The sequence below is a fragment of the Herpailurus yagouaroundi genome, unplaced genomic scaffold (assembly GCF_014898765.1).
Source record: "Herpailurus yagouaroundi ecotype Mexico unplaced genomic scaffold, PumYag 77, whole genome shotgun sequence".
NCBI classification, from domain to species: domain Eukaryota; kingdom Metazoa; phylum Chordata; class Mammalia; order Carnivora; family Felidae; genus Herpailurus; species Herpailurus yagouaroundi.
This window is the reverse complement of record NW_024412388.1, coordinates 40720705-40738043: the sequence shown is the minus strand read 5'-3', so window position 1 is coordinate 40738043 and position 17339 is coordinate 40720705. Positions and strand designations below refer to the sequence as shown.

The window sequence follows — 17339 nt, the reverse complement described above, 5'->3', positions numbered from 1 at the left end:
CAGGAATGGAAATGGATCCTTAGTGGTAATTTGTAATGATTTGGTTGATGATAATCCTTTTTATGTCAACATTTCAGTGACTATGGAGGTGAGACCATACCAGGACCTGCATTTGATCCAACAAGTCACCCAGCTTCAGCTCCCGCTCCCTCTTCTTCTTCAGCATTTCGACCTGTAATGCCATCTAGGCAAATTGTAGAAAGGCAACCTCGGATGTTGGACTTCAGGGTTGAGTACAGAGACAGAAATGTTGATGTGGTACTTGAAGACAGCTGTACTGTTGGTAAGGTTTTTCCTAACATAAAGCCTTCATAAATAATTTCTTAGGTAAATATTTCATTTATATCCTTTTCTTTTGAGTTGACGGCCAATAAGAAGGGAGAGAGAGCAAATTGAAACTGATATTTTCCATACAGATAATTATGCTGCATTTTTTTTAAATTTTTTTTTTCAACGTTTTTATTTATTTTTGGGACAGAGAGAGACAGAGCATGAACGGGGGAGGGGCAGAGAGAGAGAGGGAGACACAGAATCGGAAACAGGCTCCAGGCTCCGAGCCATCAGCCCAGAGCCTGACGCGGGGCTCGAACTCACGGACCGCGAGATCGTGACCTGGCTGAAGTCAGATGCTCAACCGACTGCGCCACCCAGGCGCCCCAATTATGCTGCATTTTTAAAACACTGTGTTGTGGGGCGCCTGGGTGGCTCAGTCTGTTGGGCGGCCGACTTTGGCTCGGGTCATGATCTCGCGGTCTGTGGGTTCGAGCCCCGCGTCGGGCTCTGTGCTGACGGCTCAGAGCCTGGAGCCTGTTTCGGATTCTGTGTCTCCCTCTCTCTCTGACCTTCCCCCATTCATGCTCTGTCTCTCTCTGTCTCAAAAATGAATAAAACGTTAAAAAAAATAAAAAAAAAAAACCACTGTGTTGATATTGAGGCAAGTTTGAGAATAATTTTTTTGTTCCACTTATATGAAATAGTGTAAGATGTTCTTTTAGGGCAGATGCAAATCGAACTTTAAGTATATTGTGTATTGGACTTTATAGCTGAAATCCATTCATTTTTCATGTTATGGTTAATGAGAAATCAGAAATAAGACATAATACCCTTCTCCCTGCCAGCTTTTCAAAGGAAACTTAAAGTGTATGTGTGCCATTGTTGGACAGATTTTGCCAAATTTCTACAGAGAAACTGTTGAATTCACGTTTGATTCAGATTATTTGACCCATTACTGTAGTTTTGCCTAAAATCTAAATTCCAAATCTTTCTGAAATTTTGCCTTTGTTCTTTTTTAGGGAGATCTTTCCTAATTGTATTTAATTTTATTAATTGAAGTACACTACAGAGAAAAAGCTAAACTGTTAAAAGATTGGTCATTCTCAAACACTAATCAGATTGTTATTCCCTTACTTAAAGCCATTTAGAGACTTCCCATTGGTTTAGGATAAAATTAAAGTCTTTTTACCATGGCCTGTTAAGTCTCTGCTTGATCAGGCCCCTGTTCCATTTCTAATTTTCATCTGTTACCACTTTTGTCCTTGCTCACCATGCCTAAGTTCTTATGGACTTGTTTCAGTTCCTTGAATAGGTTATTAGATCCTTTGTACACATACCTTCTTCTGCCCAGATTTCTTTCCTAGTCCATCTATTTCTTCCCATACTCATTCCCATGCCCCCAGTATTCTCCTATAGATTCCTTCCCCTGCTCCCAAATTGTGGTAAAGTGCATAATATATCTATCCTCTTAAATTTTTAAATGTACAATATAGTTTTGTTAACTATATGTACATTGTTGTACAGCATATCTTGAGAAAGCAGAACTTTTTCATCTTGAATAATTGAAACTTTGTATCCAATGACTGGCAACTCCCCATTTTCCCCTTCTACCAGCCCCTGGCAACCATCATTCAACTTTCTGCTTAGATTACTTTGAATACTTTAAATCTATTCTAGAAGTGGAATCATACAGTATTTGTCTTTCTGTGTCTGGCTCATTTCACTTAGTATGATATCCTCAAGTTTCGTCTATATTGTAGCAAATTACAGGATTTTCTTCTTTTTTTAATGATGAAGAATATTCCATTGTATGTATATTCCACATTTTCTTTATCCATTTGCCCATCTGTGGACATTTAGGTTGTTTTCGCCTCTTGGATATTGTGAATAATGCTACAAGAGATTGCAAATATCTCTCAAGATTTTGCTTTTAATTCTTTTGGGTAAATACCCAAAAGTGGGATTGCTGGATCATGTGTGGTTCTATTTTTAATTTTCTGAGGAATGTTCATACTTTTATCATAATGGCTCCACCATTGTTAGTTTTTTCATAATGGCCACACCATTTTACACTCCCATAATGAACAAGGGTTCCAATTTCTCCATATCCTTGCCAACACTTGCTATTTTCTGCTTTGTTTTTGTTTTATAATGGCCATCTTAACAGGTATGAAGTGATATCTCATTGTGGTTTGGGTTTGGATTTCCATGGTGATTAGTGATGTTGAACATCTTCTCATATACCTGTTGGTAATTTGTATGTTTTCTTTGGAGAAATACCTATTCAAGGCCTTTGCCCATCTTTAAATCAGGTTATTACTTTTTTGCTGTTGGATTGTAGGATTTCTTTATATATTTTGAATATTAACCCCTTATCAGATATATGCTTTAGAAATATTTTCTCCAATTTTGTAGGTTGCCTTTATATTTATACTCATTGTTTCCTTTGCTGCACAGTTTTTTGTTTAATCTAGTCCCACTTGTCTATTTTTACTTTTGTTGTCTATGCTTCTGTGTTATATCCATGAAATCATTGCCAAGACCAATGTTAATGAAGCTTTTGCTTTATATTTTCTTCTATGAGTCTTATAGTTTCAGATCTTATGTTTAAGTCTGTGGTTTTTTTTTTTTTCAAAATTTTATTTAAATTCTAGTTAGTTAACATCTAGTGTAATATTGGTTTCAGGAGTAGAATTTAGTGGTTCATCATTTACATATAATAGCGAATGCTCACCACAACGTGTGCCCTCCTTAATACTCCTTACCCACTAGCCCATGCCTGCCTACCTCCCCATTTTGAGTTAGCTTTTGTGCATGGAATAAGATAAAGGTCCAATTTCACTCTTTCACACATGGATATCCAGTTTTCCCTACACTGTTTGTTAAAGAGACTAACTTTTCCCGATTGTGTAGACTTGGCACTCTTATCAAATCATTTGACATATATGTATAGATTAATTTCTGGGGTTGCTACCTGTTCCATTGGTCAATATGTTTGTCTCTAGGCCAGTACCATACTGTCTTGATTACTTTGTAAAATGTTTTGAAGTCAGGAAATATAAGGCCCCCAGCTTTATTCTTCTTTCTCAAGATTGTTTTGGCTACATAGGGTCCTTTGTGGTTCCATATGAATTTTAACATTGTTTTCGGCAAAAATGCCATTGGGATTTTGTTAGGGATCACATTGAATCTGTAGGTTGCTATGAGTAGTATGGTTATTTTAACAATATTAATAAGTCTTTCAGTCCATGAACATGTGATGTCTTTTCATTTGTTTCATCTTTACTTTCTTTTAGCATTGTTTTGTAGTTTTCATTGTGCAAGTCTTTTGTCTCTTTGGCTAAATTTATTCCTGTGTATGTAATTCTTTTTGATGCTACTGTAAATGAGATAGTTTTATTAGTTTCCTTATTAGATTATTTGTTGTTAGTGTATGAAATATAACTAGTTTTTGTATGTAAATTTTGTATTCCTGCAACATTGCCAAATTTGTTTATTAGGTCTAGCAGGTTTTTTTTTTTTTTTTTAATAGGATCTTTAGGGTGTTCTACATATAATATCATCTGGAAACATAGATAATTCTATTTCTTGCTTTCTGATTTGGATCCCTTTTATTTCTTTTTATTGTCTAATCATTCTGGCTAGGACTTCAGATACTGTGTGGTATAGAAGTGGCAACAGTAGGCATTCTTGAATTGTTCATGATCTTTAGAGGAAAAGTTTTTAGTTTTCACCATTCAGTATGATACTAGCTGTGGATATTTCATATATGGCCTTTATTATGTTGCAATAATTTTCTTCTGTTTCTAGTTTGAGTATTTTTATCATGAAATGCTGGAGAATTTTGTCAAATGCTTTTTCTGCATATTTTAAGATGATTGTGTAATATTTTTCTCTTCATTTCATTAATATGGTATATATCACATTGATTTCCATATGTCGAACCATCCTTGTATCACATGCATAAATTTCATTTGGTTATGGTGTATGATCTTTCTAATGTGCTGTTGAATTTGGTTTTCTAATATTTTGTAGAGGATTTTTACATCTATATTCATCAGGGATATTGGGTAATAGTTTTTGTTCTTGTTTTTGTAGTGTCTGTGTTTGGCTTTGGCATCAGGGTAATGTTGGCTTCATAAAATGAATTCAGAAGCGTTCTCTCTGCCTTAATTTTTGGGATGAGTTTGAAAAGAGTGAGGTTAATTTTTCTTCAGATGTTTGGTAGAATTCTCCAATGAAACCATCTGGTGCTGAATTTTTCTTTGTTGGTTTTTGATTACTGATTTTGATTAATTTTTTTTCTTTTAATGTTTATTTTTGAGAGAGAGAGAGAGAGAGAGCAAGCAGGAGAGGGGCAAAGAGAGGGAGGGAGGGAGGGAGGGAGAGAAAGAGAGAGAGAGAGAGAGAGGGAGAGAGAGAAATTAGGGGAGGGGCAGAGAGAGACAGAGACACAGAATCTGAAGCAGGCTCCAGGCTCTGAGCTGTCAGCACAGAGTCCAACGTGGAGCTTGAACCCCCAAGCTGTGGATCATGACCTGAGCCGAAGTAGGACACTTAACTGACTGAACCATCCAGGTGCCCTGATTTTGATTTTTTTTTTTTGATTACTCTTTACTAGTTACTGATTTTTTAAATTACTGATTACTCTTTACTAGTTATAGATTTGTTTGGATTTTCTATTTCTTTGTGATTCAGTCTTTGTAGTTTATATGTTTCTATGAATTTACCCATTTTACTAGGCTATCCCATTTGTTGGCATATAATTATTTATAGTAGTCTCTGTATTTATCTCTGCAGCATCAGTTGTAATGTCTACTTTTTCCTTTCTGGTTTTACTTGAGTCTTTCTTATTTTTCTTAGTTTAGGGTAAAAGTTTGTCCATTTTTTTCTTGATCTTTTCAAGCCTCAACTCTTAGTTTTGCTGATTTTTTAAAATTGTTTTTCTATTCTCTTTTCATTTTTGCTCTAATCTTTATTATTTCCTCCCTTCTTCTAACTTTGGGCTTAGCTTGTTTCTGTTTTTATAGTTACTTGAGGTGTAAAATTAAGTTGTGTATTAGATCTTTGTTCTTTTTTAATGTAGGCATTTCCTGCATCCCTAAAGTTTTGGTATGTCGTGTTTTTGTTTTCATTTGTCTCAAGATATTTTCTAATTTCTCTTACGATTTTTTTCTTTGCTCTTTTGGTTGTTCAGGCCTAAGTTATTTCTATACATCTGTGAATTTTCCAGGATAGATATGCTGTTAGGTCACAAACAAGTCTTAACAGATATAAGAAGATTGAAATTGTACCGAGAATGTTTTCCTATCACAGTATAATGAAACTAAAAATCAACAGCAGTTTTTCTTCTGCTTCTTTCTTCTTACATTTATTAAGATTCATTTATAACCTGACATGTCACCTACCCTGAAGAATGCTCCACGTGTGCTTGGAATTTTGCTGCTGTTCAGTGTAATGTTTTGTATATGTCTGTTAGGTCCATTTGGTCTAGTGTTGAAGCCCTGTGTTTCCTTATTGACCTTGTGTGTAGAAATTGTATCCATTATTGAAATCCTCTACTATTATTGTGGTTGTGTCTTTCTCCCCTCAGCTCTGTCATTGTTTGTTTCGTATATATCGGGTGCTTTGATGTTGAGAGCATATGTGTATAATTGTTACATCTTCCTGTATGTGAATTGACTCTTTTATCATTATATAATGTCTTATCTCTCTTGTGACAGTTTTTGACTTAAAGTCTATTTAGTCTGATGTAAGTGTGGTCACAATGCTCTTTTTTGGTTACCATTTGCATAGAATTTTTTTCCATCCTTTCACGAAAGCTCATTCTCTGTGTCCATGAATCTCAAGTGAGTCTCTTGTAGATACCATGTAGTTGAATTTTGTTTTTTTAATCCAACTAGCCTATGTCTTTTGGTTGTTTACATTTAAACTAATTACTGATAGGGGAGGACCTAACTGTTGCCATTTTGTTGATTATATCCTTTCTGTCTTGTAGCTTTTGTTCTGTCTTTCTCTCTCTTGCTGTCTTCCTTTTCGTTTGTTGATTTTTTTTTTAACGTTTATTTATTTTTGAGACAGGGAGAGACAGAGCATGAATGGGGGAGGACGAGAGAGAGAGGGAGACACAGAATCTGAAACAGGCTCCAGGCTCTGAGCTGTCAGCACAGAGCCCGACGCGGGGCTCGAACTCACAGACCGCGAGATCATGACCTGAGCCGAAGTCGGAGGCTTAACTGACTGGGCCACCCAGGCGCCCCGATTTTTTTTTTTTTTTTGGTAGTATCATGCTTCGATCCTGTCCCCATTTTCTTTTGTGTATCTTCTGTAGCTGTTTTCTTTGCATCTTCTGTAGTTGTTTTCTTTGTAGTTATCATGGAGCTTACATAAGACATCTTCTATTTTTGATAATCTATTTTAACCTGGTAATTTAAGTCATACATAAACCTACTCTTTATTCCCTCCCTTTGTTATCGATGTCACAAATTATAACTTTGCATGTTAAGTACCATTAACATTTTATAGTTATATTTTGTATACTTTTTCTTTTAACTTCTATACCAGAATAAGTTATTAATTACCATTATTACAATATTCTGTACTTGTGTAGAGTGTTTTGTAGTGTCTATATATTTACCATTAACAATGAGCTTTATACTCCTGTGTTGCTATCTGGTATACTTTTGTTACAACTGGAGTACTCTCTTTAGCATTTCTTATAAGGCAGGTCTACTGTTGAACTTTCTCAGCTTTTAGCTGGGAAAAGTCATTATTTCTCTTTAATATATGAAGAACAGTTTTACTGGAAATACAGTATTCTTTTTTGGCAGTTTTTTTCTTTCCACACTTTTAATATATTATTCTCTTCCCTTCTGTCCTGCAAAGTTTCAGTTGAGAAATCTGCTGATACTGGGGGCAGTTCCCTTTATGTGATGAGCTTTTTTCACTTGCTGCCTTCAGATTCCTTTTTGTCCTTTAATTTGACAATTTGATTTTAATGTTTTTTGGTATGAACTTTTTAGGATTTATTATTTTTTGGATCCTTTGTGCTTCATGAATCTGCAAGTCTGTTTCCTTCCCCAGATTTGGGAATTGTTCAGCCATTATTTCTTCAAATAAGCCTTCTGACCCTTTGTCTTATTTTCTACAACTCCCATAAATGCCTGTGTTGCTCCTTTAATGGTTTCCCATAAGTTGTCTAAGCTTTTTTCATTCTTTCTCTTTTCATTTTTCTTGTTTCTCTTCTGACTGGATAATTTCAAATGACTTGTCTTCAAGTTCACATATTTTTTTTTTCTGGTTGATCAAGTCTATTGTGCCCTTTTAATGACTTTTTCAATTCAGTTATTATATTCTTCAGCTCCAAAATATGTTTTTTAAAAAGCTTATTTATTTATTTTGAGAGAGTTTGTGCACATATGCATGCACGAGCAGGGAGTGGGACAGAGAGAGAGGAAGAAAGAGAATCTGACATGGGACTTGATCTCACGACTGTGAGATCATGACCTGAACTGAAACTAAGAGTCGGATGTTCAATTACTGAGCTACCCAGGTGTCTGTTTGGTTCTTTTTTTTTTTTTTTAAGTAAGTTTCTAGGGTTTTGATATTTAAAATGAATTTGTAGTTTTAAAATGCCAAAGGCCCATTTATTGATATTTGCAAAATAGTTTTATTTATTTTTACAATAGAAATTTGTCAGAATTGACCCTCCTTATTGTTCCTATAGATTTTCAGTAATATTGGTAAGGTATCCATGGTGTATTAGTAGGAAACTCCTTATGTAGGGTTTTTTACTAGGCTTTTACTTTCTTAGTTTAGTGATGAATGTATTTATTATAGGGGAAAGAACTCAGTACTGTATCACACTTTTACTTAAAATTATCTGTGTTTTATCTGTTAAAAAAACTGTAAAGTCCTTTATTAAATAAATTTTAACTGCTATTATGTAGCATGTGGCTGAGTAGTTAACACTCTCATTTGAAAATGACCTGATTTTTTTTTGGTTGATGGAATATTTGGTATATGTTGGAAGTAAAAGGATATTTTGATCACTTGAACCACCCTTTTCATTGGTTCTCTCACTGGGAGTGATATCCCTACTTATTTCAAAGATAGTGATCAGAAATGCTGGCTTGTCTGGATCTTGTCTGGATATGTTAATGTTACACTTTAATTCTATCTTAATTTGGAGAATAATCTATGAAACTGTGTTAAAGTTATGTTACAAAAACATATGATAGAATTTCCAGAGATCACATTTGTTAAAACTGTTGGCTTTATAATTCACTTTTAAAAACGGACTTGTGACCACGTATGGTAGAGTGGAAACAGTCAAATAATCATTCTGTTTAAACAGAAATACAATTAAGATAGTTACAAATATATTGTAAATAAAATATGACTCAAAATATATATCACATATTGTTATTGTGCAACACACCTCCTGCTTCTTCTAACTATTCCAGTTTTTTTAATTTGTTTTGGATTATGGTTATTCTTTTATTATGAATTGCATGCCAGTCAAAGAATCATGTTGCACATCTTCTCTGTGTTCATTAAGTTTGTTGATGTGCATCACTGTGGAAGTTGTATGCAGGGATGTTTGGAACTTGATGGAAGATTTTTTTCTTCTTTCACTGCATTTGACTGATTAAGTTGTATTAGTTTTACAGTGATATCACTTGAATCCTTCCTTTATTTTTATCATCTCTGTTACCTTTATTTCTCTAGTCTATATTTTACATAGTTGCCCTATAATGATTTTTCTAGAATATAAATCTTCTTATACATCTTTCAGTGGTTTCTTATTTCCTATATTCTGTTTGATTTGCCCTTCCTTGTTTTAGTTTTTCTAGGCAACTCATACTCATCTTTTAATATTCCATGTAAATATCTCTTCTTTATGAAGCCTTTCCTAATTTGCGTGGACATAGTAGTTGATTCATCTTGTGTGATACCATAAAATATATATACTTGCAAAATGGATTTTAAAATATCTTATTCTTTTCAAGTTTCCCTTGTGACTATTAACTTCTCAAACTATTCAGAGACTAGGTCTTATTCTTCTCTAAATTCTCCAAGCACAATGGTTAGCACAGAGTAGTCTGTTGAGAAAATAAATGGCTCAATATATGAGCATATGTATGTATTTGTATGTATATTAAAATACCACAGGAAAACTTAAAAATATGGACCAACTTACTGTTATTAAGGAATTGTATAAATCCTAATTTTCTGTGTATGCATAAATGTTAAAATGCAAAGAAATGGTAAATAAGATGCAGTTTTCCAGGTTATTACCAGGGAGACTCAACAATGTATAAAAGCAAGCCTAAAGGCAGCTGACAACTTTATATCAGAGTGACACCTAGTGGTAATTGTATCAGTTTGTTAATATTTTTTAGTGTGTTATTTATTTATTTGTTTCTACAGTTTTGTTTTGTTACAAAATCTTTCTGGGTTTTCTTATTTTGAATAAATTTAAAGAATTATTTTAAAGCATTGGTTCTTCTGTAAAATACTATCTAGTGTGAAATGGTGTGATCTTGAGGGTGGGAATTATTGTCTCGTTTTATGTATAGCAGATTAGTACAGGATTTAACCTAACATACAGGTATTTGTTCAATAAAGTTTGTTGAATCAGTGCTCCCAGAAAATTTACTTTTGCTGGGCCTATTCAGCAGAGCCTTAGTTTCATTTCTGGAATGGAAAATAGAAAAATAGGTCTGTAATTAGTTTAACCATTTGCCTCATTTTCTTTTCTGTTTTTAATCTACTTTCCTGAAACTACTTTTATTATGTTGGATAGCATTTGAGTTGAAATGAATAAGATTGAGTATGTAAAGAGTTAAAACATTTAGCAAGTGCATTTTGAGCTTGAAAAAGTAGTTTAGGATATTTCAAACCAGTTTTTTTCTTGAATCTGTGAATTTAGTTTCCAGTCTTGACTCTGTAACTCAGATTAACCATGTAATTTTTGGCATATGCCTTTACCCTGTGTGCTCAGCCACTCTTTATGAATAATAAACACTGTATAAGTGGTTATTTTTTATTGTTATTAATGCATGTGGAAAGAAAGTAGCAATCATATTTGTCTTACACAAATGTTGTGAGCATGAAATGCTGAGGACTAATCATAGCTTGTACTTTGGGGGAGGGAGGTGTCTGCAAATTTCGTACATTAATCTCACTGTTCTTTGGTCTGTCTTCAAACTGATATTTGTTGCCTCTATGCCAACAATTGTACACTCCCCAAATTATAAAATTATTTTAATATATAAATAAGCAGCATCTCAGACTGGGCCATCGTGTACATAGTTTATTCTCATTTATGCATTAGAAATGTTTCTTTTACCTAGTTTCACATTCCTAAAACTTCTATTCAGTAAAAAAAATATTTTAATAGAGAAGTATATAAAAAAGAAACGAATATTTTTCCTCTCTCTCATTCTTATGTCCCTGCTGTTAGCAGTTTGGTATAGAGTTTAAAGTTGCCATTTTATAAAGCGTCTTTAAGCTTTATTTAAAATTATTTTTCCCTCAACTACTTTTATCACTCATGTCATATTTTGTTCAAAGCAAAGCAATGAAGATAAGAAGCATAGACTTATGTTTTCTAGCATCTTATTTTGTGCCATTTATCTTTCAGTCTCTTCTCCCTCTGATAATTCTGTATCATCTTCCTTTGAAAGACTCTAAGATGACTTTTTTTCCTGTTTAAAGGAATAAAACACACAGTAATGGCTGTAATAGTAAATAGCACTTTACTTTCTCAAGGTCTCATATTTAGCAATTAGTGCTGAATATTAGGACATAAATTCCAAAAGATTTTTGTTTAATCAGAATGAATCATTGTATTATAAATGTTTATTGATTACTTTGGGCTTACTTAATGTTATGCTGTTTTCAGACTGTGCATAAAATAAGGGAGTCATTATCCCAGAGGACTCCATGTTATATATCTATAAAGAGGGGGAAGTAGACATGGAAATAAAGGGCATCTATCCATTCATTCACTCATTCATTTATTCTTACACATACACACATGTACATATGCTCACATTACCTATTGTACAACAGCCACTATGCTTAGTGTACTTGGTTCCTATACAACAGTTGAACAATACTGTGAAGCAGTCATTGTTATCCCTGTTTCAAAGATGAATAAACTGAAGATCAGAGAATTCCTAAGTCACGAATTCAATCTTAGACTGAATCTAGAACTCATGATCTTCCCAATAAAGTAATTTCTATTATGAATGTAGATTGTGCTATGAGGATATTGAAAAGGAATATTCAGTTTTAGCTGGTGTCTTGGAGATATGGGAAGAGAATAGATAGGGTTGTGGGGGTGGTCAGGAAAGATTTCAGAGAAGGACCGAATTAAGAATTATGAATCAAAATTTGTTATGTGGACACATTAGGCGGGGGAAGTAAGTTTATTCTAGGCAAGGAAAGTACAGAAGCAGGAATGATAATGTATATGGAGGAATAATGAGGAATACGCGGTCTTTAGCATAGAGTTGGGGTTGTGGTCTTCAGTTAGTTGAACAGTTCACTTCAGGAGAACCTCGCTCCCTTTCCACCAGTGACAGATTTATGCTGCCCTTCCCTCCCCTGATCCTACCTTAGTCCCTGCCTCTGTCCTTTTATACTCCTTGACTTACTTATTTTCACATTACCTTGAGACAGCCAGAACCTGTATCCCCATTTTATAGATGTGAGAACTGAGAAAAGAGAATAAGCAACTTACTGGTTTATGGAGATTAATGAGTGTGGAGGGATCTGTAAAAATTGTCTAGTCTGTATGGCCACAAATTAAGCAGTCTTTTCCACATTTTTGTCTTAGGGTCACCTACTGTGAGTTTAAATACTTTTAGCAATGGAAATGCTTGTTAATTTTAAGGCATTAATTCATTTGTTCAGTAACTCTGTCTAAAGTTTTATAAATATAAACATTTATATACCAACCACATGCAAAAAAAGAGGTATCAGTTGCATGTATTTCTTTTTCCTTATTTTGAGTTGCCACCTATAAGCTGCATTCCTTTTTTCTTTTTTCTATTTACTTATCTTTTCAAAATTTAATTATTTTTAATATTTATTTATTCTTGAGAGATAGAGAGAGAGACAGAGAGATCATGAGCAGGGGAGGGGCAGAGAGAAAGGGAGACTCCCAAGCTGGCTCTGCAGTATTAGCAAAGATGCTGATGCGGTCCTTGAATTTACCAACTGTGAGATCATGACCTGAGCCAAAATCAAGCATCACACCCTTAACCAACTGAGCCACCCAGGTGCACCCCCACTACAAGATTTTATTTAAATTTAAGTTAGTTAACATATAATGTAGTGTTGCTTTCAGAAACATTCCTTTGACCTCACTTTCCTTTTACAGACAGAGCTTACAAGGTAAATGTATTTTCTCCCTTAATAATTCTTCAACTATTAAAAACAGTACTGTTTTTACTCCATTTTTTCAGGCTAAACATCTTTAGTTCATTTAACCATTGCACAAAGTTGTATGGAAATTAAAATACATACTGTATGGGGATAATGTATAAAGTATGGGGACTATAGTTAACAATGCTCTATTTATATTTGAAATTTGCCAAGAGAGTAGCTCTTAAAAAGTTGTCATCACAAGAAAAAGACTAACTATGTGAGGTAAGTGATGTTAATTAAACTTATTGTGCTAATCATTTTGCAGTATACATAATAGCAAATCATTATGTTACATACCTTCAACTAATATATCAATTATATCATGATAAAACTGAAAAATGCATACTATAGATGATAGTTATTGTTAGTCGTATTTTCTGAGGCCTCACTTTCAGATACTTTTCCATTTTAGAAGCATGGTTAATTTTAGGAGGTCATTTTGCTTGTACAATGTGACACTCAAATTAGTGTCCACTTTGGGTTGAGAGATCACAGTTGATCTTTCCTCTTCCTTGATTGAGCCATGTCATTCCTATTAATGTAATCTGTATTAATTTCTGGAACCACTTTTTAATGATGTTTCATCAGAGTCTCACAGTGAGGTGTTGATTGGTATTACTTCCTACCCTCTGCTCATTCTCTCTATTTTTGTAAACCAGTTATTTCACAGTTTCTCAACAGGTCTGTCTTTCTGTTAAACTGTGAGTTCTTTAAAGACAGGCATGATTTCTTCTTGTTTTTATATTGTACTTGCTGTTTGGCAATAGTAAGCATTAATTAAATATTTGTTGAATGTGGAATGAGGGGATGAGCACTGGCCTAATACTAAAACTTTTAGGTTAAAAATATCTTGCCCTGTCCCTCTTCTTTTCTTTTAGTTGCAGTATTTTCTTGCAAAAAACTTCCTTTTCTACAGTCCCAGTTCCTATACAGCTTGAATTTCTGATTAGTTCAGACCATTTCTAAGGCCAACTTGTTTGCCATCTTAGTAGTCTGAAGTCTAGAGAAGAGAAAGCAATAGGAAGATTTATGGCATTGCTAGTTATTACCTCTCTGTCAACCAACTAATCTCTTGTAAAAACTTAGTGCATTTTGGTATTTTAGGATTTTTGTACTTTTGAGCTCATCCTCTTCCCTCTACTGCTCTCCCAACCCTCCCTCCCCTTTAGTCATTTATGCCATTAGAGGATATTAGACTATCCTATTAACAGGTTTGGTTTGGAAAGTCCTTTATACACTTGGTAAATAGGGTCTAGTTTGGTGAGGTCCAAAGAGACAGCCATAGTTTATTTAACTCTTTGTCCACAAATACAAAGATTTAGGTTAATCCAAGGATATGTGATAACCTTAGAAAAACAGAGCAAATTGCGTAGATTTCATTTCTTGGCTTGGTCATTACAATAATTCAAACCCTATATAGACTAGCATCAACAAGAAATTCTCCAGGATTCTTAGGCATGTAGAAAACTTGAAAGTTTTGTCTGTTTGTTTTTCCTAATTGGAAAATTCCTAATCTTTTGCCCCTTAAGTGTTCTGTTGTGGAAATACCAACCCTCAATCGGATAGCCTCCTAATAATTATTTTCTCTTCCTCTAGTCTTTTTCTTTTTTCTTTTTCTTTTTTTAATTTTTTTTTCAACGTTTATTTATTTTTGGGACAGAGAGAGACAGAGCATGAACGGGCGAGGGGCAGAGAGAGAGGGAGACACAGAATCAGAAACAGGCCCAGGCTCTGAGCCATCAGCCCAGAGCCCGACGCGGGGCTCGAACTCACGGACCGTGAGATCGTGACCTGGCTGAAGTCGGATGCTTAACCGACTGCGCCACCCAGGCGCCCCCTTCTAGTCTTTTTCAATTTTAGCTGATTCTTCATAGTTCTTCTTGTTCTATTTGCATTTGTTTCCACATTTGTTTATTCCCTCAGTAAATATTTTCTACTCTAATTCAGGCACTGTATTCAAGCCTAGATATAGAATGGAGAAGAAAAGAAGCCTGGTATTTGTCTTCATAGAACTTACAGTCTAGGGGTGCCTGGCTGACCCTCAGATTGGGTCATGATCTCACAGTTGTGGGATTGAGCCCCACGTCAGGTTCTGTGCTAACAACACAGAATTCTCTCTCTGTCTTCCTCTGCTCCTCTCCTACTTGTACTTGCTATCTCTCTCTCTCTCTCTTTCTCTCTGTCAACAACAACAAAAGCACTTACAGTCTAGTAATCTATATAGATGTAACTAATTTATAAGGAATAATTTGCAACTTAATGATGAGTGATCTCTCAAAAAATGTATAAATACAATCATGCCACTCCTGTGATGGAAAAAAATTTCGGGGTGCCTGGGTGGCTAAGTTGGTTAAGCATCCAGCTTTGGCTTAGGTCATGATCTTTGTGAGTTTGAGCCCCACATTGGGCTGTGTGCAGACAGCTCAGAGCCTGGAGCCTGCTGTAGATTCTGTGTCTCCTTCTCTCTTTGCCCCTCCCTCCCTCCCTCGTGCTGTCTCTCTTTCTCTCTCTCTCAAAAATAAATAAGTATAAAAAAAAGAAAAACATTTCATAAAAACCCATATGATCATATCAACAGATACAGAAAAAACATTTAACAAAATTCAATGTCCATTTGAAAAAAAAAAAACAACTCCAAAATTAGAAATAAAAGTAGACTCCTCAACCTGATAAAGGACATTTATTTAAATCCTACACCTAACATACCTAATGATGACAGATTGAATCTTTTCACCCTAATGTTGAGAATAAGGCAGGGATGTTCACTTGTACCACTTCTGTTGAACATTGTCATTCAAAGCCTCATTGTCATTCAAAAATGACATGATAATCAAGTAGCCCCCAAGAATCTACAAAAAAAGCTACTAGAAATAATAATTGAATTTAGCATAGTCACATGACACAAAGATACATGATACATATGTGTTGATACACATATACAAAAATCAATTATATTTCTTTACACTGCAGTGAACAATTTGGAAAGTAAAATTTTTAAAAGTACTTTTTACAATACCATTTTTAAAAAGGGATAAATTTAGCAAAATATACTCAAGGCCTTACACTGAAAAGCATAAAATATTGCTGAGAAAAAGAACTAAATGAGAGATATATCATGTTCACGAATTACAAATATCATATTCATGAATTATAAGACTCAAATTGTTAAAATGTCATTTTCCTCACATTGATCTGTAAAATCTGTGTAATTACAATAAAAATTCCAGTTTTTTTATAAAAAAGATATTGATGAGTTAATTCTAATATTTATATTAAAATGCAAATGGTGTAAATGGTTAAAAGAATTTTGAAAAAGAAGAAACTTGGATGGCTCCATGCCACATCATTTTAAGACTGATTTTAAGATAGTAAATGTGACAATGTAGTATCAGCAAAGAAAGACAAATAGGTCATCGGGATAGAATAGAGAGTCCAGAAATAGACCTCACGTTTACCTGCTCAGTATTTTACAACTTGCCAAGTTAATTCAACTCTGTAAATCTTCTCAACAAATGCAGTTGGCACTGTTGGATATCCGAAATGCCAAAACAACAACAACAACAACAACAACAACAACAACAGGAGGAGGAAGCAACAGTAAAACAGCAGCAACTTAGCCCTTACACCACCTAGTAAAATTAGCCCCAAATAATTCACAAACCTAAGTGTAAGAGCTGAAACTATAGAATTTGAAAAAGAAAATTTTGAGTTTGGGTTAGGCAGAATTTGTCCATTTCTTCCCCAAACAGGAAACAAAAAGTACAGACTTTAAAACTATAAAAGAAAATTTGAAATATGAGTGGATAAACAACTGTGGTACAACCATGTAGTGAAATACTTCCTAGCCACCAAGAACCATAAAATACCTAGGAATAAACCCAACCAAAGATGTAAAAGATCTGTATGCTGAAAACTATAGAAAACTTATGAAGGAAATTGAAGAAGACACAAAGAAATGGAAAAACATTACATGCTCATGGGTTGAAAGAATAAATATTGTTAAAATGTCAATACTACCCAAAGCAGTCTACACATTCAGTGCAGTCCCAATCAAAATTGCACTGGCATTCTTCTCAAAGCTAGAACAAACAATCCTAAAATTTGTATGGAACTACAAAAGACCCTGAATAGTCAAAGTAATATTGAAAAAGAAAACAAAAGTGGGAGGCCTCACAATCCCATACTTTAGCCTCTACTACAAAGCTGTAATCATCAAGACAGTATGGTACTGGCACAACAACAGACACATAGACCAATGGAATAGAATAGAGAACACAGAATTGGACCCACAAATGTATGGCCAACTAATCTTTGACAAAGCAGGAAAGAATATCCAATGGAAAAAAGACTGTCTCTTTAGCAAATGGTGCTGGGAGAACTGGACAGCAACATGCAGAAGGATGAAACTAGACCACTTTCCTATACCATACACAAAAATAAACTCAAAATGGATGAAAGCTTAATGTGAGACAGGAAACCTTCAAAACCCTAGAGGAGAAAGCAGGCAACAGCCTCTTTGACCTCAGCCGCAGCAGTTTCTTGCTCGACACATCCCCAAAGACAAGGGAATTAAAAGCAAAAATGAACTATTGGGACCTCATCAAGATAAAAAGCTTCTCCACTGC

The 17339-nt window shown here is 34.5% G+C and overlaps 1 protein-coding gene across 3 annotated transcripts in view; it reads left to right on the top strand.

Annotated features, from left to right (window-relative positions):
* Positions 1-17339, top strand: part of FAF1 (Fas associated factor 1) — a 529666-nt gene that overhangs the window by 174644 nt on the left and 337683 nt on the right. For all 3 annotated transcript variants that reach the window (XM_040470188.1, XM_040470190.1, XM_040470189.1), the window contains one exon: positions 78-283. In XM_040470188.1, coding sequence (XP_040326122.1) covers positions 78-283 — 206 coding nt within the window. The remainder of the gene's footprint in view (positions 1-77; positions 284-17339) is intronic.